Consider the following 27,381-nt stretch of genomic DNA (forward strand, 5'->3'; position numbering starts at 1 on the left):
AGAGTCAGATGGACAGGCTGGACCGAGTCCCTGCAGGTCTGTAGAGTCAGTTGGACAGGCTGGACCGTGTTCCTGCAGGTCTGTAGAGTCAGTTGGACAGGCTGGACCGTGTTCCTGCAGGTCTGTAGAGTCAGATGGACAGGCTGGACCCTGTTCCTGCAGGTCTGTAGAGTCAGATGGACAGGCTGGACCGTGTTCCTGCAGGTCTGCAGAGTCAGATGGACAGGATGGACCATGTTCCTGCAGGTCTGTAGAGTCAGATGGACAGGATGGACCATGTTCCTGCAGGTCTGTAGAGTCAGTTGGACAGGCTGGACTGTTCCTGCAGGTCTGTAGAGTCAGATGGACAGGCTGGACCCTGTTCCTGGAGGTCTGTAGAGTCAGTTGGACAGGCTGGACCCTGTTCCTGCGGGTCTGTAGAGTCAGATGGACAGGCTGGACTGTATTCCTGCAGGTCTGTAGAGTCAGATGGACAGGCTGGACCGTGTTCCTGCAGGTCTTTAGAGTCAGATGGACAGGCTGGACCATGTTTGTGCAGGTCTGTAGAGTCACAGTATAAGAGTTGACTGTTCTTGCTGTCGGGAGCAGATAAGTGTCTAATGGTTGACCTCATTTCAGCCGCTGCTGGCATCATTCTGTGGTAACATGGTAATCTAGGGTAGAATCCCATCAAGCATTGCCTGTCCATACAGACAGTCTTCTACCTGTAGGTAATTATAACAAGATGTTGTATATTGACCCACATTCAATATACATATTGTAAAGACTTGGAGGTACTGTGTGATACAGCCTACATTGTTGCACAGCCTCATTAGCAGGCACTCCCAATTTCAAAAACAACTCAAATTCAGCCAAGAAATGATTTGGGGAATTCTTTCTAGGAAGTTTGAACTTTGATGATGTAGAGTGTGAAGAAGGTCCTCTGCCTCCCAGACGTCCATCTTTAACCTCTCTCTTCTCTCCCTCTTTCTGCCCAGGTGAAAAACATTTTGTAAGTTGTCAGCTTGTGTTTTTAATGTGTTACGCTTATTTCAGGTCTGTGCTCGTGGTCCACGGATAAGTCTCAGACTTGGCTGATCACCGCAGCATCACCAGCAGCAGCAGCAGGAGAACAACTGTGATTTTTACAATGATTAAACCCTGAAAAACGTTTAAAACTATCAAACGCTGAATCAGTTCATCTGGACACCTTTATCGACCGATACGTTTCATCATCTAGTACCTGTCAGACATCTGTCAATAACATCTGTCAGACATCTGTCAGACATCTGTCGATAACATCTGTCAGACATCTGTCAGTAACATCTGTCAGTAACATCTGTCAATTACACCTGTCAATTACACCTGTCAGACATCTGTCAGACATCTGTCAATAACATCTGTCAGTAACATCTGTCAGACATCTGTCCATAACATCTGTCTATGGTAAACGCTGCGTCCAGATGGACTGATTCAACCTTCTGTGGTTTTCTAAGCTGGGTTGCTGCGCATGCGTCAAGACGTTGAACACACAAAGCAGAACATGTCAGAACTCTTCATGAAAGCTCTTTCAGTCCGCAAGCAAACAGCGTCGCTGTTCTCATTTGTTCGTGTGTCTGAGTAGTTGGTCTGTTGTCGTTTCCCTCCTGTTGTGTTTGTTCTTGGCTCTTTTCATACGGAGTAGTTTTTCCTCTGGTGTATTTATTTCATAGTTTTGATATTTCCATGTTATTGAGCTAAAAACATTGATGTAAATGTGACTTGTACAGTTGTGTTTTTTGCCACATGGTGTTCAGTTGTGATACGGCTCTACTGTGATGGAGGACACACACCAGCTCATGCCTGTAACTTTGGGAAGTGTTGCTGAGCTCTACTGTCCTCATGCCATAAAATACTTTGTATGAAAATGAACTGCCAAACTATTGTAAAGACGGTGTAAAGTTGTATTATGTGAAGACAAGAAGACCTATAAGGCTTATACACTTCAGCATCTTATTAAAACGGTATTCACTGTAAAGTTAAGGCATTTATAAAACATAATGTCATTTATTTAAGAAACCTGTCTTGTTTCTCTTTGGTTAAAAAGTTACCATAGTGAACTTTTGGAGTAAATGATACAACAATGAAACACTATGTTGTGTACATATATACATATATACATTCACTGAGGTATTTTTTAAAACATGACTTGCTTCAATTTCAGATTTTAAGGTGCAAGTGTTACATGCTTTGTACATTGAAGTTCTAAAGGGTTTTACATTTTCCATTAAAATGGATTTATCAACCTTGTGGTTGCTGTGGTTTGCATACCGGCCAGTCAGGGACTGTGTCTCACTTGTCCCAAACCCGAGGAATGGATGTGTACTAACGAGTCAGAGGCTTTGGTACAGTGCAGAGTGCAGTACACTGCTGAGCTGATTTCTATACATGACTAGAGTGCTACAAAGGAAGGGACAGGGGTTAGCTTAGCCTGTTAAATTGCTAACTATGCATTATATACTACATAGCTGATGTTCGAGCTGTACTTTTACTGCTCACCCTTATTACAGCCGGGCAGCAAAAGTGAGCCGGGTGTCTTTGTCCAGTTAGTTTTCCCACTCCTGCGGAATCCCAAGATGTGTTCTCAGGTTAACTGGCAGATTGAATCTCTCTCACACTTCCTGGGTCTTCCTCGAAGTGGACCCCTACATGGAATGCCGTTTCCAATTCAAACTGGCTACTGACCACCACCTTCCCGAGTAACCGAGTTCTACCATGCTGGGAAAACCCTCCTTCCTGCCGCTGGGATCCATCAGCCCAGAGTTTTGCTTTGAGACCGTCACAGTCAGATGTAATGCATCGCTGTAACCGCTAGTAGGCGTTTCTTGTATTTTGGGGGCGTGTCTTGTACGTTACGCCCCTGTCCTTCAGTCCGCAGACGTGCTGTTGGGTTATTAAGCTCTGCTGGGCGTCCAGCACAACGTCTGGACGGACGTCTATCTGTCGTCCTTTTGATGGTACTGAGTAAAACTCGTGTTCGCGAGTATTCTCTCGCAGTCCTAGAGCGCCACTTCGTTACCCTGCGTCGTATTGGCTACTGTGAAAGAAGTCTGCGTTTTTATTCAACAGTACCTGTCTGCGGACTGCCAGACAGCGACGTAAGGCACAAGACACGCCCCCTAAGTAAAAGGACCGCCCACTTGCCAGTTCGTGAAACCTTCACGTTACAGAAACCTTCACATGACATTAAAAAGACCGGGCCACTCCGTCAGCATTTCACTCCAGGGCAGAAAGTGTGGGGCATAAACCACTTGTCACCCCAACACAGATATTTCTGCCTCCTCCTCATCTAAAACCCAGACTTATGGGACATGTTGTGAAAGCAGGGAAGAAAGACGGTGATGGACTTCACTATCCGAGACAGATGTTCCCAAGAATAACTGGTGCCAAGATGAAGGAAGGCCTTTGTGTTGGTCCACAAGTCAGACAGGTCCTCAGTGACAGGGAGGTAGAAGATCTGCTAGTGGGCCAGGGAAAACAGCATGGAAGGCGTTTCAGGATGTTGTGGGGGATTTCCTTGGCAACTACAGAGCACCAAACTCCACTGAGCTGCTGGACGACATGCTTAAAGCACACAAAACCATGAAGTGACACAGGTCTATGAAAATTCCTGTTGTGCACCTCACGTGGACTTCGTCCCTGCTGGACTTGGTGCAGTCAGTGAGGAACATGGTGAAAGGTTTCACCAGGACATTGGACCATGGAAAAGAGGCGTCAGGACAACTGGAATCCATCAATGTTGGTGGACTACTGTTGGACACTGAGACGAGAGGTACCAGGTGCTGAGTACCAACGAAGATCCTCTGCAAAACGTTTTAAGCTCAGCTGAACTAACACCACGTGTCAGCACCATTATGTGATTACACGTTACATCCAATACAAGGTATTTTAATGTTCCTCCACCTTCCTACGTGATGCAGCTCATCTGAAATGATGAATGATGTCTGTGTTCAGCTTGACATTGTCCATCATAACCTCCTTTTTCCAGGAAGCGAGACGTCTGAAAACGTGTAAAGTGTTATCGCCGCCTATAATCCCGTGTGTACCAGAGAGATCAGGCAGTAAATCAGATACCTCACGGAAGAAGGCCGGCTCATCAACATTCGGACCATAGGAGTGTAACGGGACATGAATAAATGTAGGCAGTTACCAAAACACATCTGCCGTCTGGCTCATTCACAGCACAGACACGTCTGAACGGAACCCCAGTCCTGCAAATCAAAATGGCCGCTCCCCGGGCTTTACTGGGGAACGTGGACTGGAAGATCTGGTTGGCCCCTGTTGAGAAATCACCTTCGTGGTCCTCGTCCTCGGGTCCGTTGATGTGAAGAAAACAGCCACCACGTTTTAGGAGATTAAACTGATTTTATTGAGTACAGATCTGGAGACACACTGCCAATCCGTCGTGTGTGTCTGACTTCTTTGTGTGTCCTGGTGGGTTATATAGACCCCCTGCTTCTCCTTTACGACACCTCTGGTCTTGATTATCCTATCAATAGAACCTTTTGGTGGTTGAGCTTTAAGAAGTGTTCATCCTGTTTCAACCTACTGAGCTTAGCAGGGGGTCCTCCTCGTACCAGACACGGTGTCTCTCCCAAGGCCCCATGGGAGGGCAACCCCCTCCCCTACCCACATTCTTGTGGGAGACCTGCAATATATTGGTCTACATGAAGGTGTCTTCTTCACCCTCTGTTCTGGTTACATACATTGGTTACATACTGAGTAATACAAAATACACTCGGGTTATATTTAATATCAATCAACAATTCCCCCTTTTGATCTCCTCTAAGGAGATCACTAAAAGGCTTCTAACTCCTGATCTAAGGGGTTCAGGACAAACAGGGGCATCATAGGGGGCGGTAGTTCCCCGTCTTTATGCTCGATAGCCGTGATGATGAGCCGGTTTACCAGGGAACGCAGGCAGGGTATGAAGCAACAACCGCAAGTAACTAGTATAGCCAGGAATATGGCGAGGGAAAGGAGGAAGGATATTACAACACCCTTCCACTTGCCAAATAGGGAAGCGAGCCATCTTTAAACGGGTTGGCAATCCCAGAGTACTCATGCATGGTTTGTGATAATGCCTTCAGACCCTCGAGGGCTCGTGTAACAGATCCATCTGGGGCGGCGTTATTGGGAATGAAAATACAACACTGGTCCCCAAACATAGAGCAAACACCCCCTTTTTACCTCGTCCCTCTTTGCCCGGCTCTGGGTTAAATCAAAAGCCCAGACGCACACGGTCAGCCACATCACCACGGCCAGAGCGCCAACCGCAAATCTAGTTTCTACATGATGGTGAGTTCTTTTGACCGTCATGGCGCAGGCTGCTGGGTCGCCGATCTGCTGGACCGTTCCTCCCGAATCAGCTTCTTCTAGCCGGGTATGTGATCGTCCGGCCGGGCTCCTCTATGACGTAGGGGAGAGGTTACCAGCACTTTCACCCTGTTCCAAGCTAACAGTGTGTTTTGGTGTTTCGCTGGAATCTGGTCTCTCTTCCTGGGGGGACGTTGCCTCCTGTAGGCCCTCTTGTATAGCGTCTAGGGTCCGTCCGGGCTCCTCCACGACAGCACACTGGCTCCAGTGGTACCAGACTTCTCCTTTCCCTTTCAGCCGGACTGCGTGGGACGTCCTCTCTACCACCTCGTAGGGTCCGGTCCACCGGGGCTCCGCCCACTTCCACTTAATGGATCGCAACAGGATCCACCGCGCCTGGGGGAGGGTGGATTCCGGTGCTGGCGCGCGTCTTTCGCCAACCTGTCGGGAGAAATCTGAAACCAAAGCCTGTAATTCTTTAAAACATGTGCTTTTAGTTCCCCCCATTGACTCTAGTCCCTCCGTTGAGGCCGCCCCTGGCCCCGGAAACTGTCGCCCCGTAATTAATTCATATGTGGTGAACCCGGTCCTCTGATTGATTGATGACCTAATCGTCATTAGTGCCAAGGGAAGGGCCTCAACCCAATTCATTTTAGTTTGAGCACAAATCTTAGCCAGTTTTTGTTTGAGGTTGTGATTCATTCTTTCTACCTTGCCCTGGGACTGTGGCTGGTATACGGTCCCAAAGGCGTGTTTCAGTCCTAATAGGCTCTCGACCTTTCTGAGGTCGGCCCCCCTTGAAATGAGATCCGCTGTCGGAGCGGATTTTGGAGGGGAATCCATGTCGAGGTATGTAATGGTTAATCAAGCATTTTATAACAGTGGCGCTATCTTCCCTTTTTGCCGGCCATGCCTCCGGCCACCCTGTCAATTGATCCACACACACCAACAAATACTGGTGTCCTTTCACCCTCTTGGCTTCCCCCATATCCATATAATCCAATACCACCTCTTGTCCTGGACACGAGATCAGGGGAAATCCCCCCATCTCAGGTTTTATGGTGGGGCGAGGATTATACTGAGTGCAAATGGGGCAACTCTTGACGTGGTATTTAGTCATGTCGGTCAAAAAAGGATGCCACCAATGGCAAAGATTTCGATTCATCTGAACAGCCCCTACATGCCCTATTCCGAGTCTTGAGTATATGGTTACCCTTTTTTTTCCTTGTTTTTTTCTTCTTCTTTTTTTTCACTTAATCCTACCAGCACTCTTATTAGTGCGAGACCGAGGGTAAACAGCCGCATTAGTGTCAGTGCACGACCTCACGCGCGTTTTTAAATGATCTTACGCGTGCGACGAATCTCCCCGGGTTTTGCTGAGGGATCTCGGCGACACCGACCAAACGGACCACCCGCCTCTCCCTTTCTTAGGTTATTGGGAGATCGGTAACTATGTTCTTGTCCCGAGAAGATCAGTCCGCCGGTTGTCCGTTTGGCGAGCGACGTGAGATCCCACTTCTGACACCAAATTGTGGATTTTCTTATCCTCTTAATGGGCTCTTGCCCCAGCAACCTCTGGGACGAACAATCATTGGACAAATATTGGAGCAAACAGAAAATCTCTAATGCATCTGCAGATGGAGAGTCATATAATCACAGAAGTCAGTCTGTGAGGATAAGCTCCGCCCCTATACTGGAGATAGGGGTTTTTATAGCACAGTCCGTCGTGTCATACCCTATGTTTCCTGCATTAACCAAGGTGTTGTCTTACAAAGGAATGCAGGAAAACATCAGTCATGTTCTGTGCCTGGTGAGTGTCTGTAGATTTACTCTTTTACTGCCCCAGGCCGGAGTGGCCCTCATGTTTTAGTGACCCCTAGTTGTTATCTTTACTGCCCAAGGCTGGGGAGGCCCTCATGTTTTAGTGACCCCTAGTTGTTATCTTTACTGCCCCAGGCCGGAGTGGCCCTCATGTTTTAGTGACCCCTAGTTGTTATCTTTACTGCCCAAGGCTGGGGAGGCCCTCATGTGTTAGTGACCATTTGTCGTCTGCAGTGTGTGGGATTTAGTGGCCATGTGTGTGTCTGCAGTGAGTGAGAAGTTTCATACACACAGAGAAGTGGAAAACTACAGAGTTCCTACGGAGTGCACATGGAGTACTATTTGTACTCCACAATTCCCCCCTTTTGTTCATCATTGAACACCCAAAGGTAACATAGAAATAATACCAATCAACACACATAACATGCATATACAGAAATGAGAAACAGCCATGAGAACAACCGGAATCGAAAGGGTTAACCAGTGTTCGTCATAAAGTATCATTCAGACGGGGGAGTCGCTGTCATTGGAGGATGTGTAGGAGGATTCAGAACCGAAGTCCTTGTGGGGGGGCGAGGAATATCAGTGGTGGAGAGGGAGAAGATGAAACAAGGTCCCCGTCCTGTTGGGCAAGGAGGTGATAATACACGAGCTGAGTAGCAATGAGGCCGCGTATCAAACGCCGAACTACGGGCTCGATGCAGCAGGTGAGGAGTAGCAGGACACCCAGGAAAAGTGGTGCTGCTTCGGCTCGGCGAGTAAAAGACATCAGGACCCATTATCTGCATCAGCATCTCCGACATGAACTGCACCGGATCTCTACCGACCGCACCACCTTCAGGAATGTTCAGTACATGGAGATTGACCCTCTGAGATCGGTTCTCGAGGTTGTCGATTCGGTCCTGCAGAGACCGGTTTTGGGTTCGGAGCATTTTGATGGTGGACTCAGCTGCAGCTAAACGTTCAAAGTTGTCACTGGTTACAGACTCCACAGAGGCAAGGCGATTTCAGACTCTCAAAGCCAAACCCAAATCTGTGGTCTCCAGAGCTAGCTAGTTGGTGCTAGTCTCATCTAGACAACCAGAGGGTCTTCATGTTGGAGGATTGGCTGGGCCAGGAGCAGACCACCCTCACCTCCTCTCTCACCCGGAAGCTGACCGGGACACCTTGGAGACCACCCTCACACAGACACAGCTCCTACAGCCGCGCTATGTGGCGGGTTGCTCTTTGTTCTGTCCAGCCGGGAGGTTGTCTTCCCGTGGAGCATACCCCGGGGCCCTGGACCCGGTACCACGGGAGTGGGGGTGTTACCCAGCCCGCCTGGAGGAGGGGGAGGAGCAGGTGGTGACAATATCTGGAGGGAAAAACTTTCAGAGAGAAACTGCACAACACTGAAAACACTGTCATTCTAGGATTCTGAAGATTCGTAGTCAACGTGATTCAGTGTTCTTCAGATACTTCCGCTATGATCCAAGTTGGTATCCGTTTGTTTCTTATGAAGTAAAAAATCAAAGAAAACTGTACAAAAGAAGGCTCACAACCATTCTAGATTTCAATTCCTCATTCCCACATTTCAATTCCTCATTCCAACTACCCCTCGTTTTACACAAGAACAGAACACATTGTCTCAACCCATTTAACCATGAAGGACAAAAATGAAATTATGATATGATCAGTTTGTATGTTAGTTGTTAGTAAACCAAAAACAATTTCATGCAGTCAAATGAATCGGACTTTCATTTCATCCAAGCTGTTTACAAATGTTCCGAAGTCTGTAATGTTGTACTTATCTGAAATAAATTCTCTAAAACTAAAACAGATGAGGGATGATAAAGATAGTTGTTGTCTCAGATCCTGAACGTTCAAATAAAACCTAAATTAATAAAACCATAAGGTATCTTGTAAACCATTGAAACAATGAGCTGTTTGAAGACAAGAAACAAATGCCCCCCACCTTAACCAAATGAAACAACAAGAAGCCCCTTTTCAAGGCCCCAAAAAGAGGGGGGGGGGGTTTCAAAGGAAAGAAATGCTCAATTAACAATACAAAGAAATTGATGTAATCAGTTAAAACCAAATAAATCAAACCAAAAATGAGTCTTATGAGGAGGGTCAAACTCACGATAAAAAATAACATAAGCATGGCCATAGCATAGACCTTTAAAACGCAGGACTCAGTAGGCTTCATTCATTTTCAAATAAAATGTAATCGTCCTCCACACAAGAAACTGTCAAAGAAATGAATACCCTCTTTAAAAAAAAGAACAACACCCTAAAATTCACATCTTAGTGTTGAAAAACAAAAACAAGTTCAATTTAACACAGAGGAAAGTCAACATAAAGACAAATGAACCAATGGGTGTCTTCTAATGGAAAGAGAAACAACAACAGCTTAAAACAACATAACTGTGGTTTACACTGTCCCTGTTACTCTCAAGGCAACCCCCCCATCCCCCCCATCCATCCCCCCAAGGTGTGAAGTGGGTAGGCAGTTGGTTCCCACCAGTTATTCTTTAAAACAAATCCCAGTAACAGAAAGAAAAACAGAATAGGTAAAATTAAAAATATTGCAGCCGTGGCGTTGGACATAACAGAGTTCTGCTTAACAGTTCAGGAAATGAAGCAGGGACAGGAAATCCTTCGGTTTAGGGGAATCCTAAAAGAAGTGAGGACTGGATCAATTTAATGTGAAAAATACACCACAGAAACTTTTCTATGCAACAAAAACAAAAAAACAAAAACCTAATGGATATATCACATTTTATATGAGGTACCTCAGAAAGAAAAGAAATAGATTTCTTGAAAGGATTTAAATAATTAATGCTTCAGGTCGGTGACTTTCTAAAGCCAGTTGTTTGTCACACAAGAACAAAAGCCGGGTTGGGTCTGATAAGGATGCTAAACGAGGTGGTCTCTGAAGACTCCTCTCACACCCCAGTTGTCAGGAAAACAAAAGGTTTGGAAAAGCCAAAACAAAACCTCCCCCAGCTTTTATATCCCCATTTAAGCCACTCTCAAGGACTTGCAACTTCTAAACAACACAAAATGGCCAGACGGACACACACCACGGAACAAACTATGAACACACACACAGACAAGTCATGTCAAACACAAAAGCCAGTCAGGGTCCGTCAAGGTGCGGTTTGGTACCAATGGTTTCGTGTCATAGTCCTCTGTAGCTTTTTTCTTTCCCTACTTTCACACTCTTTCTTTTCCGAGTATTCAACATTATTCCGACCAGTACATCTATTTGTTCCCGTCAGGACTTCCACCGGGGCTTCTCTTCACCCTTTTCACCCGCCACAAATACCTTCCCAACGGAACGGCATCCTCCGCCTTTCTCTCTCTCCCCTTATAATAGCTTCTTCTAACCTCCTTTGTTCTTCCTCCCTTCGTCTCGCCTTTGCCTTGGGACCCTCATTTTTTTGGTTCGTCATCATTTGTATCAGTATGTCGCTCTGCTTCTGCAGGGACTTCCACTGCGGTCCGCTCCCGCTTTTTTCTCCTTCTTCTTTTTCCATTCTACCTTTTACGTCTCCTGTCTATCTGTTAGGGACTCCAACCCTCTATTTTATTTAATATATCCTTTAGGGACTCCAACCCTTACTCTTATTTAATCTATTGTTCAGGGACTCCAACCCTTACTCTATTTAACCTATTGTTCAGGGACTCCAACCCTTACTTTATTTAACCAATTGTTCAGGGACTCCAACCCTTACTCTATTTAACCAATTGTTCAGGGACTCCAACCCTTACTCTATTTAACCAATTGTTCAGGGACTCCAACCCTTACTCTATTTAATCAATTGGTCAGGGACTCCAACCCTTACTCTATTTAACCAATTGTTCAGGGACTCCAACCCTTACTCTATTTAACCTATTGTTCAGGGACTCCAACCCTTACTGTATTTAACCAATTGTTCAGGGACTCCAACCCTTACTCCATTTAACCAATTGTTCAGGGACTCCAACCCTTACTCTATTTAACCAATTGGTCAGGGACTCCAACCCTTACTCTATTTAACCAATTGTTCAGGGACTCCAACCCTTACTCTATTTAACCAATTGTTCAGGGACTCCAACCCTTACTGTATTTAACCAATTGTTCAGGGACTCCAACCCTTACTCTATTTAACCAGTTGTTCAGGGACTCCAACCCTTACTGTATTTAACCAATTGTTCAGGGACTCCAACCCTTACTGTATTTAACCAGTTGTTCAGGGGCTCCAACCCTTACTCTATTTAACCAATTGTTCAGGGACTCCAACCCTTACTCTATTTAACCAATTGTTCAGGGACTCCAATCCTTACTCTATTTAACCAATTGTTCAGGGACTCCAACCCTTACTGTATTTAACCAATTGTTCAGGGACTCCAACCCTTACTGAGCTCTAAGCTTCCCTCCTTTGGGGGTCCTCAATTCCCTGGGAGAGTCTTTCCCAGCCTTAACCTCACCCCCTCGTCAGAGAGTGAGTGGGTGCGCCACTACCTAGGATCTTAGACAGAGGACTCTAACCTCTTCTACCGATTATCTCCTTTTTACTCTTACTGTATGGGACTCCAACCCCTCCTCTTTTGTTAAACTGGCCGCCTTCTCCTTCCCGAGCTTAGTACAATTTAGTAATTCAGTCCAATATGCAGATTTCGTTAAAATAGGTTCTGCTTACCTTATTCGTGTTGTGGGTCGACCCCAAGCTCGGGAGGTGTCGGCGGGCAGCCACACTATCCAATTAGGACCGCTTCTTCACATCCCGGACGAAGCCCCCAATTTGTTCAGAAATCACCTTCGTGGTCCTCGTCCTCGGGTCCGTTGATGTGAAGAAAACAGCCACCACGTGTTAGGAGATTAAAATGATTTTATTGAGTACAGATCTGGAGACACACTGCCAATCCGTCGTGTGTGTCTGACTTCTTTGTGTGCCCTGGTGGGTTATATAGAACCCCTGCTTCTCCTTTACGACACCTCTGGTCTTGATTATCCTATCAATAGAACCTTTTGGTGGTTGAGCTTTAAGAAGTGCTCATCCTGTTTTAACCTACTGAGCTTAGCAGGGGGTCCTCCTCGTACCAGACACGATGTCTCTCCCAAGGCCCCAGGGGAGGGCAACCCCCTCCCCTACCCACATTCTTGTGGGAGACCTGCAATATATTTGTCTACATGAAGGTGTCTTCTTCACCCTCTGTTCTGGTTACATACATTGGTTACATACAGAGTAATACAAATACACTCGGGTTATATTTAATATCAATCAACACCCCGCTGAGCAACCTTTCTTTTCTGGGTCTAATATGTTTCTTGTTAATGTATGACGTCAGCGGACAGAGATTATTTTTTTCCCCTTTTCCTCCCCAATTGTACCTGGCCAGTCACCCCACTCTTCCAAGCCGTACCGGTCTCTGGTCCACCCCCTCTGCTGATCCGGGAGGGCTGCAGACTACCACGTCTCCTCCCATACATGTGGAGTCACCAGCCGCTTCTTTTCACCTGACAGTGAGGAGTTTCACCAGGGGGACGGAGCGCGTGGGAGGATCACGCTATTCTCCCCAGTCCCCCCCCCCCCAACAGGCACCTCGACCGACCAGAGGAGGCGCTAGTGCTGCGAGCAGGACACATACCGACATCCGGCTTCCCACCCGCAGACACGTGTCTGTAGGGACGCCCGACCAAAGCGGACAGAGATTTTAAATGAGACAACACTTCAGCTTGTTTGAGCACATGGCTCATCCACGCACATTGCAGCTAGTGAAAGTAGTGTCGCCACCTGGCGGAGGTAAACTAGGATGCATATCGAGTTTGAATAGTAGCGGTGTACACCCAAAATGCCCTTGTAAAACATTGATAAGAAGAATAAAAGTTAAAAAACAAAACAGGAGTCCCAGAGTCTCAACTGCCCAGTGCTACACACTGAACAAAGTAAAACATGGCTGTTGTTCATGTGATGCATTTTTTCTGATTGTGAAAACCTAAAAATATTAGATTGTTTATTTGACCTAAATGTTGTGATTTAAGTTTATAGATCAACTTATTTTTTTTGTTTGATTCAATATAAAATGTCGAAATGCCCTTTTTTAGATTGAGCGTGTTTCGCGCATGCGCTTTCTCTGCTCGGCCCGTCAGGCTGTAGCACGTGTCTTTCCATCCGTCATTTCAATAAGAAGAAGAAGAGGAAGAAGAGGAAGAAGAAGCAGCGAGTGCCTTTCTTGCCGAGGTGAAGAGACTTGAAACTGGTAAGGGAGGTATACGAAACTAAACACGTAAACATTAACCTTCACTCTTGTGGAAAATGTATAGCTCATACAGTTTGTAGTAGATATAACCTGCAGTATCCGAAGGAGTTAAAAGTACTTTTGAAGTCATTCAGAAGGTGCTCATGGGCCTAGATGCAACAAAAATGACGCTCAAAGTTGAACGTTCGTGCAACCTTCTACACAGCCAGTATTGAAACCAAGCTTTGCTGAGGATTCACAATAATGCTGATGACCCTTGTCCTTTAGGGGTACTGTAATTAATCCAGTCTGTGGATTGCAGTTTTCCTCATACCAAACCTGATCAGTTAATGAGCTGTTTAAGAGTCAAATGCATTTGACTGGTAGCACCAATCGAATGCAAATGTCATGCTCATGTTTTTTTTATTTAATGAGATGCTGCTTTATGACTGTTTTTAAGTGTTTCCTACTGTGTTGACTACATGTCATGATCAATTTAATCCATCCATACATTGATACATATTCATACATTAATTCATACATTAAGCCATGCATACGTTAATTACTTCCTGTATCAAATATAGACACTCCTGCACAGAAACATTCAAAACACAAATATTGAATTTTTGTCATTGTTGAGGGAAAATATATTGGAAATAAAAATATATATCTGCAACTGTCTGTGTGGTCTCGGTCATTTATCAATCATGTTTTAATTACAGCTTAGAATTTATAAGTAATGGCAAATTAACTCATTTTTAAAAAAATGAGTTAATCTAAAACAATATTGAGGCGAATTCCACTAGTGTTTCTGCTCCGAGGTTCATTCACATATTACCCACAATGCAACTGAGCTGCCGATGTTTTGGTCATGTTGTGTGATATGGACCATGTTAAAAACGGACATATCTGTTACAGACAGCGGTGATGTGGTGGAAGGTGATGGGGACGTTATGAGAGAAGCTAGATTAGATAACATGCTACTTCCCACCAAGAGGGTAAAGAGTAGGCAAATAGATAGGGTCGCTTCGATGGCCGAGAAAAAGGGGCGGAGCTAAGATCCATACAAACTTGTGTCTGTTCTGATTTGCTTGATTTGCGGTCATTAAAAGCTTACTTGTTAACTCTGACAAGGTGTCTAAGAAGTCCATTATTTAACCACGTCACAATATATTTTTTGAATCTAATATTACCTATTTTTTTTAAATTGAGGTAATTAAAAATAATCAGATTTCTCTAACCTTTTAACCTATAAAAATCAATTGAATAGAGTAAATATTTCAGGTTGAACAGAATGGATTATTTACATTGAGATAATGAAGGCAATCTGTTTTTTTTCAATTGGCTCAAGTTAAAGTAATTAGCTTGCCTGAAGTTAAAAGAGAAGTTTGCTTGGATTTAAAAAGATTAAATTAGACTGAGTGTTTTTTTTAGGTTGAGCCAATGTCAAATAGTTTGTGTGATGGATTACTCTAATTTGACTAGGTTAAACCAACAAATTACTTTTTTCAGTGCAGAGTCTCCACTACCCAGCACCACGCTATGGAGACCTTTCCGGTTCCAGAGTGGTCGGCTTCTTCCTGCCGACGACCAGTCTGTTCCCGAGCCGTCGGCTGCCTCTGCTGACCACCTGTCTTTGCCGGCGATTGCCCTGATCTTTATCCGCCTTTGACGACGGTACCCCGAGCAGCCCTGCGCCTCCGAAGCAAGTTCCCTGAGCGGTCCCGCCTCTGCCCTGTCTACGTCGCCGAGCTCCCGAGCAGCTGACCAATCCACATCACAGGCCTCCAGGTCATCCACCTGTCCATCCGCCGGGGCTGCTCCCTTCAGTCCTGCATTCTGGTCGCCCTCCAGATCAGTTGTGTCCATCGGTCCAGCCATCGGGCCATCTGCCTAAGATCTCTGGCCCCATTCATCCACTCCCAGATCACTTGGTCCTGAAGCCCTACCCCAGACCCCCTCCGCCCACCCTGCTTGGGGCTCCTGCTCCGTTTGTTTGGGACGTCTGGAATCCGTCCACTGAAGGATGGGGGGGGGGGGTCCTGTCATGGTTGTGTGGTCTGGGTCATCAAAGCTCCCCATTCCCTGACTAGCATTTCTGTTCCTGCCCTACCCTGCTCACCTGCGCCCCGTTTACCTGATTGGCTCCCCAGCAGGTATATTCCCCTGGGTTGCCCCGACTCTTTGTCGGATGGTTGTGTTTAACCTTTGGTGGCCGGATGCTGCACCTCTCGTCTCAAGTCTTCCTTGCTGCCTGAATCTACATGGCTGTTTTGTAAGTCTGTTTGCCTTATTAGAACATTGTTCTAGCCCAGTCTGTCTCCGCTGTCTGCATCCTGGTCCTCAGTTCCTGCTACTAGCATGACACTTAGTATGTTGGTGACGTACATTGGAAACCATTAATGTTGAAAAACAGAAATATGAATCTGAATTTGAGCTCTGACCTTTCCTAAAAAACCAAAAAGCCACATGTTCACTGAAGCTAAAACAAAACACAACAGAATGTTTGTGGTGGTTTATTTTAGAAAGAACAATTTGAATTGGAGAAACAGCCACAGACGACTGGTGATTTAAAAAGGAGCATTACAATGATTTCCTGTAATATAGGTCAGGGGAATGTTGTCGGTTGATTTTGATACAAAGTTGTGTTACAGGAGGTGAAGCATTGGGTCACATCAGAATCTGTAGAGCATTAGTAAGAATACGAGCAGGAGGCAATGAGATCCAGCAGGGGGCAGCACTGACAACCTGGGAGAAAACCTTCAGGTGAAAGCAACACACACTGAACTGCCACCAGAAAAACCAACGAGGAAGAAGCGTCACTTCCTGCTTCAGCTGGTTGGAACCAGAACACGCCCTGTTAAAAAAGACCAACGATAAGAAAAGTGGTGAAGAGTGAAGAGACTGAAATACAACCAAACAAGTCTGGCCCACTTCAAGTACTGATGACACCCAACTTAACTATTGTTTCTTCAACTATCTATAAGTACTAATGTGTACAGTGTACTGTACATGTGCACTGATATGTATAGTATACTGTCTATATGCATAGTGTACTGTCTATATGTACTATTATGTACAGTGTACTGTCTATAAGTACTGATATGTATAGTGTACTGTCTATATGTATAGTGTACTGTCTATGTATAGTGTATGGTCTATATGTACTATTATGTACAGTGTACTGTCTATAAGTACTGATATGTATAGTGTACTGTCTATATGTATAGTGTACTGTCTATGTATAGTGTATGGTCTATATCAGGGGTCAGGAACCTTTTTGACTGGGAGAGCCATAAAAGCCAAATATTTCTAAATATATTTCATTGAGAGCCATATAGTATTTTTAACGTATAATAAATTAAATATGTCTTACTTTTAATGCGACTTCTGGTGCTGCATGGCGTATCAAAGTGCCACTTTATATGTGACCGTTTCATCGATGCAATTTTATCATTGCATATTAGACATACCGCAGATCCTGCTCTCTCCACAAATGCAAATTCCTCTGTCCACACAGCCTGGAATGCACGGTAATCATCGTCTTTTTTTCTTTTCGCCATCTTTTCCGTTACAAGGGTTGAAGCGGATAAACTAGCTGGCTATCTGATAAAATTGATTTCTTCACCTTTACAATGACCCGGACATGCTCGCGAGCCATTGGTTCCCGACCCGACCCACGGGTGACCCGTGACCCCTGAAATGTATCTTCAAAACTAATTTCTGTTTACTTTAAAATGACACAGTATTATTAAGAAATATCACAAGTATTTTAAAATCAGTTCCAAACTGATTTTTTTTTTCAACTCAAAATTGTCTGGGAGCCATATGCCGTCACCGGAAGAGCCATATATGGCTCGCGAGCCATAGGTTCCCGACCGCTGGTCTATATGTACTGATATAGTGTAGTGATATAGAGTGTACTGTTTATATGTGTTTGTATTATAATGTAGTGATGTAGTGTACTGCGTATATGTATTTGTATTTTAGTATACTGTGTATATGTAGCGATATTATAGTGTAGTGTGTATATGTAGTGGTATTATAGTGTAGTGTGTATATGTAGCGATATTATAGTGTAGTGTGTATATGTAGTGGTATTATAGTGTAGTGTGTATATGTAGCGATATTATAGTGTAGTGTGTATATGTAGTGGTATTATAGTGTAGTGTGTATATGTGGACTGATGTGAACCAGTGTAAACCTGGTCTGGACTGATCTAGTGTTACTGACCTCTGGCCTTCCTCTTGTAGTAGATCAGACCTGCCAAAGACCAAATCAAACCCAGAAGCAGACCTAACGCTCCAGCGGCGATCTTGTTTCTGTCTGATTGTGACATGGAGGGATCTGGAGAGACAGACACATGTCTCTATCTATAGACTCAGCTGCATGTTGACCTGTCTCTCTATGTCTTCATCACCTATCCATGGACAGAGACACACATAGATACTCACTCCAGTCCACTTTCTTAGGAGAGGGGAAACTGGCGTGTTCCACCATGCAGGTGATCTTCTCTCCAGACCTGAGATGAAATAAGTGAAGAAGAAGAAAACACACAGGAAATAAACAACATATGAACAATAAATAAGACGTGATGTGATTGGATGAGGTAAGTTTGTACTTTCCTGTCTGTCTGCACAGAAACTAGTCGACTCTGATACTAAACATCAGCCCAGTTTAAAACACGGTATTAATACACAATAAATACTCTGTCGTCCATCTGGGATCTCACCTGTAAAGAGCCACGCATCCCACCTTAAACATACAGCTGGTGTCTACAGAGCAGACACTGAGGAGACACGTTCCACCTTAAACCATCACTTTGTTCTTTGTTGTCCAGTCATTATGTGTGTGTGTGTGTGTGTGTGTGTGTGCGCGCGCGAGTGTGTAGTGTTAAAGTGTTGTGTATGTATTTGGACCGGTCCATTCGGTACTGAGTCTAAGTGTTCTGACCTGGGCGTGTACTCCAGGTGGGAGTGGATCTGGTAGTACCAATCACCATTTGCCAGCTCATAGGTGGAAGTGACGTCAGAGGTCACCGGCTGTCCGTCTCTCAACCAGGTGACACTGATGTATTTGGGGTAGAAGTTGTAGACACTGCACATCAGCATGGCCGGATGTCGGCCACTAGGGGGCGTCACTGAAGTCAGTCTCACACTGGGCTCAGCTGGTAAAGAATTATTTTGTTATCATCATCATCATCATCGTCATCGTCATCATCATCAGGACTTGAAATTAACTTTTTGAATCAATGTCAAATGTGTAGGGTTGCCAATCCTCAGAGTATATAATGTTTGGGGCCACATGGTGGCACAGTGGTTAGCGAGGTCGTCCCCCAGCAGAAAGGTCGTGGGTTGGAATCCCGGGGTAGTCCAACCTTGGCGGTTGTACTGATGTGTCGTAGGTTAGTTTACATTATTACGACAGCGGCCCCCAGAGCAGTTACCATAAACTGATTTACGGCAGTGACTAGCAGAGCTGAAATGAAGCATGTTAAACGGCTCTTCTGCGGTGAGTCGCCTCAGTCCAGCCCTCCGCATTGAGGACTAGACTCTGTTATAGCCGGACCTCAAACAGGACTCATGAAAACCCGGCACGTTACTGTAACATGAGACTCATCCTAGATCTGCTGGATGATGCAGATGCAGTAAATTCTGAAGCACTTATTTTGTTCCTAGACTTCTATGAGGCCTTTGACGTGATTGAACTCACGGTTCTGTTACAGTCCGTCGAGGCGTTGGGCTTTGGGAATAACTTTGTTGGCATTGTCAATATGTTTTACAAAGATATGAATAGTTCTGTTATGATGAACTTTAACAGCTGTAAAAGAGTCCAGATGAACGGAGGGCTCCGCCAAGGCTGCCCTGTTCCTCCTCCCTTATTTATTTGAGGGGCTGAATTCTTATCAGGTAATATCGTGAATGATGGACGTTTGGAAGGAATGTCGGGTTTTGGTGGAGAGTTAAAAATCTCACAACTGGCAGACGACACCACTTTGTTTTGAAGGACAAGAAGCACGTGAGGAACTCTGTTACCTCAGGTAACCAATGTTCCAGGGCCTCGGACCTGCGACTAAATGTGTGCACATGTGGAATGTTGTCTGTGCGTGATTGTAGCGATTGTGTAGTTGGAAACATCCGGTAAAAGAGTCCGTTAAGTATTTGGGAATATATACAACTACACATCTTACAGCTAGACAACATCTCCATTTCTCCAACAGATTAAAAAGACCAAGTCTGTCTTCAGGATTGGTCTTGGAAGGGGTTTATCTATTTTAGGAGGAGTTCTCCTCTCCAAAGCAGAGGGCCTGTCTCGCTTTGTGGGTCCATCTGTGTCTCTATTGGTTTATGGTTCTACCGCCACAGAAGCAAATAGAACTTTCTTAAATGTCATTTAAGAAGAAGAATAAACCACACCAGCTTAAAACATGTGTCCTGTCCAGCAGTGAAGCAGAAGGAGGTCTGGAAGTTCTAGATTCCGTTGATTCTGGTAACACAACACACAAACACGCTCACACTTATTGTGTGATGGTGAAATGTCCCATAAGTGTGGGACTGGTGTGGAGTCTCGTGACTCTGTCCCTCCTTTAACATGAGACACGTGACCTGGTGCTGTCTTCATCCAGAAGATGTGCTCTTCAACATCTGATTAATTGTGTTACTGTAGATGCAACATGTGTACTCACAAACAGGAGTTGTGTAAATCATTACCTAAGATCCCTGCTTGTCTCCAAGAAGTGAGTCTTTCCTTAAACCTCTCAGCCTTGAAACAACAACACAAGTAACGAGCTGCTGACCTACTACCACACTTGTGTCCTGACAGCCGTCTGTTACTTTACATGTGTACACGTGTACTCCCCTTCTGTTTTGTTGTGTGTCTGTTCTTTGTTTGTATTATGTTGTTACCATTTATTAGGGGTCCAAGCCCCAGGGGCTGGGGACCCCTATTGTTTCTGCTCAGTTTTTTATTTTATTTTATATTTTTCTGTTGGTAAAAGTGGTACTGCAGCCTACACCGTAACAGATTCTACAAAATCCTTTGGAGGCCTGGTACAGAATTTCGCACTTACCCCAGATCCAAAAAATGACACATGTCAACCAGTTGGTGGTGCTATTTTGAAGGTCAAGGCGTTTGCGACAATAGCCAAAACTACTTGTTCGATCTCCTCCTAGGCCGTGTGATCGATTTACACGAAACGTGGCACACATCATCTACAGTCACTCAAGGCAAAAGGTTATCGAAAGAATTTTGATCCGTTGCTCGGTTTTGATTTGACAGATCAATGAACCTTGACTGAAAAACGGTGATTTTCCATGACGGTGCCATAACTCATCAATGCATTGACATATCAACTTGAAATTTTAGATGTATGTCACGTATTGTCAAAATATCCTAACCGTCCCATAGGGGGCGCTATAAATTGGAGAAGTTTATATCTCATAATGGATTAATGGATTTGGATGACATTTGGGGTGCACAATCTAGGATCCTACTGGAGTTGATACTTGCAATTTGGTCATGACTTTAAAAGTGGGCGTGGCTTATGACAAAAATTTAAATTTCACCTGCGAAACTTCAAAAATGCCCCAAAATGTCCCCCAAATCCCCTGCACATCCTACAGAACTGAGATGTTGTGAGCAGATCCAGTAAGTGATCCCAACACTTTGCTGCACTGCAACATATGGTCAATTCAGAAGTCCGTCACTCTATATTTTTCAAAATATGAAAAATCATAAAACATAAACATTTCTGCACAGATTCATTCAATTGCTACCAAAACCGCCACAGACATTCTGGAGAATGAACATATCAAGGGGGTCTAAGGTCATTCTAATCGATCAAAACATGCATCCACACCAGTGTACAATATATGCCTGTACAGTGTACAATATACCTAATATTTTTTATTTTCAAACATATTTGATCAAACTATTCCAAAATATCTGACAGGACACGTGACACCACCAGCATGATGTGTGAATGTGTTCAGATGTTTATCAGCGACGGTTTTTGTGTTATAAGCGTTTAAAGTATAAGGGACAACATGCAGCTCTTTAGCAGCAGCTATGCTATTGGTTCAAGGTGGCGGATCTTGTTCACAGCATCTCCGATTAACACGAAACTTGGTCCACCAATAAATCATGACGCCCTGAGGTTCTGTGCATTATTTACTGTTAATTGGCCACTAGGTGGCGCTATGCTGCAAAATCATGAAACGCGCTAAAATTATATATCCAAACTACTTGTAGCCTGTCAGTGTGATCAAACTGAAGCTTTGCAGCTAGCAGCTATGTACTCTTGTGAGCACCCTTCAGTAAAGGACATTTTGTTAGGGTTTGCACCCGACCCCAAGAGCACAAACACAGAAGGCACAATATAGCGGGACCAACAGGCTAATTTATTGAAGAGGAAACTCAGGAAGTCCACCTTCACCAGGAAACGCGAAGTCCACCTTTAAGCCGGGAACCATGGAGTCGCCCTTTAATCCGGGAACAGTGGAGTCGGCCCTTAATCCAGGCAGGAGGGGGGTAAACAGGAGGATACCAAAGGAGAACGGAAAATCACAGCAACGCTGGAGTGAAGAAATCCTCTTCGTAAACGGAAAGCAGCGCACAGGGGAAGGGGAGCAACGAGGAAGGTCCAACAGAGAAATCTCCAGGGAAGATCCAGGTAAGTAAACAAACTTCGATGAGCAGGACAAGCACAAGTACTCTCCCAGGGAACGGCACGAACTGGCAACAAGCTGAGAGTGACACAGCCAGATATAGGGAGGTGATTGCCAACAGGTGAGTGGAGGGGTAACGAGGAAACAGGCATCAGGTGGAGTTGGCAGAGCTCCGGGTACGCCTACACTGCAGAGCGGGTGTGGAGCGGGGAGACGTTGAGCCTTGGCCAAGGTTACACTGCAGAGCGGGTGTGGAGCGGCGAGACGTAACAGTACCCCCCCCTCTACGGGAGCCACCTGGCGACTGACCTGGCGCCCCCGGGTGGGCACGGTAGAAGTCGGCGAGGAGAGAGGGATCCATAATGAGCTTCCGCGAAATCCAACTGCGCTCCTCAGGTCCATAACCTGCCCAGTCCGCGAGATACTGGAACCCGCGGCCGCAGCGCCGGACTTTAAGCAGCCGGCGGACCCTCCATTGAGGATGACCATCTACAAATTCCGGAGGCGGAGGCTCAGGAACCGGGGGCATAAGAGGACTGCTGGAGACGGGTTTAACTTGAGAGACGTGGAAGACAGGATGAATGTGCATGGAGGAAGGCAGCTTCAGCCGAACAGCTGCCGGGCTCAGGACTTTCTGGACTTCAAAAGGACCAATGAAGCGGGGCGAGAGTTTCTTGTCGGTTGTCTGGAGGGGAACGTCCTTCGTGGACAGCCAGACCCTCTGTCCCTTCTTGTACTCCGGCGCAGGGGTACGTCGCCGGTCAGCCCCTCTGCGAGCGCGCTCCCCAGCCTTGAGCAGTGCTGTCCGGATGGTCCTCCAGACACGCTGACAGCGTCGCAAGTGGAGCTGTACGGAGGGAACGGCCACTTCATCCTGCTGTGGGTCGAACAGGGGAGGTTGATACCCCAGGGATGCCTCGAATGGAGAAAGTCCAGATGCAGAGCTGACCAGGGAATTGGTGGCGTACTCTACCCACGGTAGGTAGTCACTCCAGGTGGAGGGCTTGCTGTTACATACACAACGCAACGCTGTCTCCATGCTCTGGTTTGCCCTCTCGGTCTGACCATTTGTTTGGGGGTGGTAGCCCGAAGACAGACTTACTGTGGCTCCGATGCCTTTACAAAATGCACGCCACACTTGTGAGGTGAACTGAGGACCTCTATCGGAGACTACATCTGATGGCAGGCCATGAAGCCGGAAGACATGTTGCATCAAGAGGTCCGCGGTCTCAGCAGCCGAAGGAAGTTTGGGAAGGGCTATCAGATGGACGCCCTTGCTGAAACGGTCTATGACGGTGAGAACCACAGTGTTTCCCCGAGAAGGTGGTAGTCCGGAAACGAAATCCAAAGCCACGTGAGACCAGGGGCGGCTAGGAATAGGGAGTGGCTGCAACAGACCAGATGGCGCCTGGTGAGAGGCCTTGCTGCGGGCGCAAACAGTGCAGGCCGCTACAAAGCTCTTGACATCCTCCCGCATAGTTGGCCACCAGAAGCGCCGAGCGATGAACGACTGGGTACGACTAACTCCTGGGTGACAGGAGAAACGACTGCTATGACCCCACTGAAGAACTCGAGACCGAACAGCATCTGGGACGAAGAGGCGACGGGGTGGCACGTTACTCGGAGCGGGTTGAGCACGTTGGGCAGTGCGAACAGCCGACTCAAGACCAAAAGTGACCACACCGACCACTCTAGCCGCAGGGAGGATGGGTTCAGGCTCTTCAAACGCGCCTTCCTTCGGGTGTAGCCGAGACAGGATGTCAGCCTTTACGTTGCGTGTCCCAGGACGGTAAGTCAGAACATAGTTGAAACGACTAAGGAAGCCAGCCCACCGAGCCTGACGACTGTTGAGACGTTTGGCTGCCCTCAGGTGAGTCAAGTTCAACAGTCGAACTCATAAGTGGAAGCGGGTACTTGTTCTTAATGGTGATTGCGTTCAGTTGCCGGTAGTCAATACAAGGTCGAAGTCCCCCGTCCTTCTTCTTCACAAAAAAGAACCCTGCAGCAACAGAGGAAGACGAGGGCTTGATGAGACCTGCAGCAAGGGACTCGGTGATGTACTCATCCATGGCCGCCTTCTCAGGGAGTGACAAGTTGTAGAGGCGGCTACTGGGAAGAGTAGCCCCAGGACGGAGATCAATGGCGCAATCATACGGGCGGTGAGGCGGGAGTGACTTAGCACGGGTCTTGCTAAATACCTCACCAAGGTCATGATACACAGGGGGCACGGAGGAGAGATCAGGAGGCAGGGGAGTAGGCGAGCTCAAAGGCGTAGCACTAGGAGCTGCACGAAGGCATTGGGCATGGCAAGTAGAGCCCCATCCAAGGACTGTGCCTGTGGACCAAGAGATGTGGGGTTCATGGTGTCTGAGCCAGGGGCGTCCCAAGATAACTGGATTAAGCGGGGAACGTATGATGTAAAATTGCATTGTCTCTGTGTGGTTACCTGCAACGGTGAGAGTAACGGGGACGGTCCGCTGTGTGATACAGGCTAATCTCCGGTCATCCAAGGCAAACGCATCAATGGGGGTCCCAAGAGACTCAAGGGGAATGTCTGCCTGCGAGGCAAAGTCAAGGTCCATAAAACTCTCATCTGCTCCGGAATCAATCAGGGCTCCAAGGGAAAGTCTCTGGCCCGCCCAGACTAAAGCAATAGGAACAAGATGGCCGCGAGATTCGGACCCACGGGAGAAGGAAAGGCGGCTTACTAGGATCTCCCTTGGTCCTGGTAAGCCTAATCTTTTGGCCGTGAGGGACAGTCGCGGAGTCGGTGCCCCTTAAGACCACAGTACAGGCAAAGACCTGCCTTGAATCGGCTCTCCCGTTCAGCAGGAGTAAGTCTAGCACGTCCTACCTCAATCCGCTCTTCTACATCCCCAGGTGGCGTTGTCGCGAAAGAGTCAGAGGAGGGATTGGCCGGGGAAACGGGAACAGCAGTTCGGTCTGACGCAGAGGTAGTTCTGGGATTGAAGGAAGTTCCACGTAAGGCCTTCTCACGCTTTCTCTCCCGGATACGTCCATCAATGCGGATAGCGAGAGCAATGAGGTCATCCAGAGATGAGGGTTCTTCTCGGGTAGCAAGTTGATCCTTCACCGCCTCGCTCAATCCTCTACGAAAAGTGGCACGCAGGGCCTGGTCATTCCATCCGCTCTCAGCGGCAGCCAGGCGGAAGTCGACGGAGTAATCTGTGACGCTGGCGCCGCCCTGCTGGATGTTATTCAGTCGTGAGTCAGAATCCCGACCGCTTACCGGATGGTGGAAAACCTTACGTAGCTCTGCGACAAAGTCTCTATAAGAGTTACAGTAGCTGGCCCCCATGGACTAAGAAGACGTAGCCCACTGCGCTGCTCGACCACTGAGCAGGTTGGTCACGTAAGCGATCTTAACAGCATCACTGGAGAACACGGTGGGCTGGTGTGTGAAAACAAGCTCACACTGCATAATGAAGGTAGAGCAAGTTTCAAAGTTACCGTCAAATGGGCGTGGACTGGTAATGATGGTTCCACGGGGTAAATAAACAGGAACCGGAGGATCTACTGGAGCGGCGGCCACAGGGGGCGCACTTGCTGGCGGTACAGGCTGGTTCAGCTGCTGGTTGGCAAGAGCTGCTGAAATGGTCTGCAGTTGTTGCATGATCTCTGCCTGCTGACTCGCCATCGCCGCCTGCTGGACAGCTAAAGCTTCCACAGAAGCTTGCAGGGGTTGAACTTGAGACCCTGCACAGCAACCGAAGCCTCTTGTAATTGCTGGGAATGGGCGTTGGTAATCTGAATTTGTTTTACTAGGGCTGCTTGCACCGGATTGGCTGTGGGTGTGCCGTCTGTGCTGGCTGGGGTCGTCATGGCCAGTTCGTACTGTTAGGGTTTGCACCCGACCCCAAGAGCACAAACACAGAAGGCACAATATAGCGGGACCAACAGGCTAATTTATTGAAGAGGAAACTCAGGAAGTCCACCTTCACCAGGAAACGCGAAGTCCACCTTTAAGCCGGGAACCATGGAGTCGCCCTTTAATCCGGGAACAGTGGAGTCGGCCCTTAATCCAGGCAGGAGGGGGGTAAACAGGAGGATACCAAAGGAGAACGGAAAATCACAGCAACGCTGGAGTGAAGAAATCCTCTTCGTAAACGGAAAGCAGCGCACAGGGGAAGGGGAGCAACGAGGAAGGTCCAACAGAGAAATCTCCAGGGAAGATCCAGGTAAGTAAACAAACTTCGATGAGCAGGACAAGCACAAGTACTCTCCCAGGGAACGGCACGAACTGGCAACAAGCTGAGAGTGACACAGCCAGATATAGGGAGGTGATTGCCAACAGGTGAGTGGAGGGGTAACGAGGAAACAGGCATCAGGTGGAGTTGGCAGAGCTCCGGGTACGCCTACACTGCAGAGCGGGTGTGGAGCGGGGAGACGTTGAGCCTTGGCCAAGGTTACACTGCAGAGCGGGTGTGGAGCGGCGAGACGTAACACATTTTATAATGCAAACCATTATCAGCCCAAGTCCACTCTACTGCCCTTTGACACGGCTACACAACGCACTATAGGAGTATAACTACACGTTTCTTTCAGAATCAGCACACAAGTCACAGAATGACCCATAGCAGCTGTAAGATAAGCCTCTGCTTCCACATCTCTGGCTCAGACACCGCCATTAGCTGCGTCTGTTAAGAACTAATCTCAGTTTCCTGATGACGCCTTCACGCATTCACTGCATAGATGCTGAACTCAGATGCAGCATACTCATGCTTCATTATATCCTCCTACTCCCACTTCAGCAGGTTTAATTAAAACACAAATAAGTTCCCTGAAGCTCAGAACAAGGTTTCCAGCAGGCTGCATTTCTCCCACTTTACTGAATAACTCACTGCAAGGCTGCCAAGAAACCCTCTGAAGTTAGTGGAAGACAACCTCTTCGCTCCTGTCAGCCCCACACTTGCCTCGTCCATGGGAGGGAACACTAGAATTGTACTTCTCCTAAAACAGATACTACACGCTCTTCCACTGTTATTACTCAGTACTTAACACTCAACATTGTTGACAAGTATGTACAGCCTAATACTACTCATTTCCCCACCTCATCCCTACATGTCATTATATTCTTTTAGACACATATGTTGTTTTTCTTCCAGCCCCAACCCACACGATGTTAATAACCTGTTCCAGGTTCATCAATAATCCTTTGTTGACGTCATAGATGATCAATAGTTGTGCGCTGTGTTCACAACCATCCTCATACACCATCTTGACGGACAGCTTTACGACCACCGTCGCTCTTTAAGACTGAGACTTGCATCCGTCTAATAAGCAAACAGCTCAACTAGCGAGGCTCCTACAGACAGCCAGACCCGACTTACAT

General features: G+C 46.7%; 2 protein-coding genes across 2 annotated transcripts in view; both read right to left on the reverse strand.

The window, feature by feature from the left end:
* Nucleotides 1–27,381, reverse strand: part of LOC130127808 (H-2 class II histocompatibility antigen, E-D beta chain-like) — a 210,535-nt gene that overhangs the window by 131,269 nt on the left and 51,885 nt on the right. The gene's annotated exons all lie outside the window — the stretch shown is intronic.
* The window catches only part of LOC130127806 (H-2 class II histocompatibility antigen, E-S beta chain-like), a 12,938-nt gene continuing 1,518 nt past the window's right edge, over nt 15,962–27,381 (reverse strand). Inside the window, exons 3-6 of the mRNA XM_056297528.1 lie at nt 18,316–18,529; nt 17,817–17,884; nt 17,596–17,709; nt 15,962–16,219 (exon numbers count right to left, since the gene is read on the reverse strand). Coding sequence (XP_056153503.1) covers nt 16,194–16,219; nt 17,596–17,709; nt 17,817–17,884; nt 18,316–18,529 — 422 coding nt within the window. The 3' untranslated portion in view covers nt 15,962–16,193. The remainder of the gene's footprint in view (nt 16,220–17,595; nt 17,710–17,816; nt 17,885–18,315; nt 18,530–27,381) is intronic.

The sequence above is a fragment of the Lampris incognitus genome, chromosome 17 (genome assembly GCF_029633865.1).
Source record: "Lampris incognitus isolate fLamInc1 chromosome 17, fLamInc1.hap2, whole genome shotgun sequence".
In the NCBI taxonomy this organism is placed as follows: domain Eukaryota; kingdom Metazoa; phylum Chordata; class Actinopteri; order Lampriformes; family Lampridae; genus Lampris; species Lampris incognitus.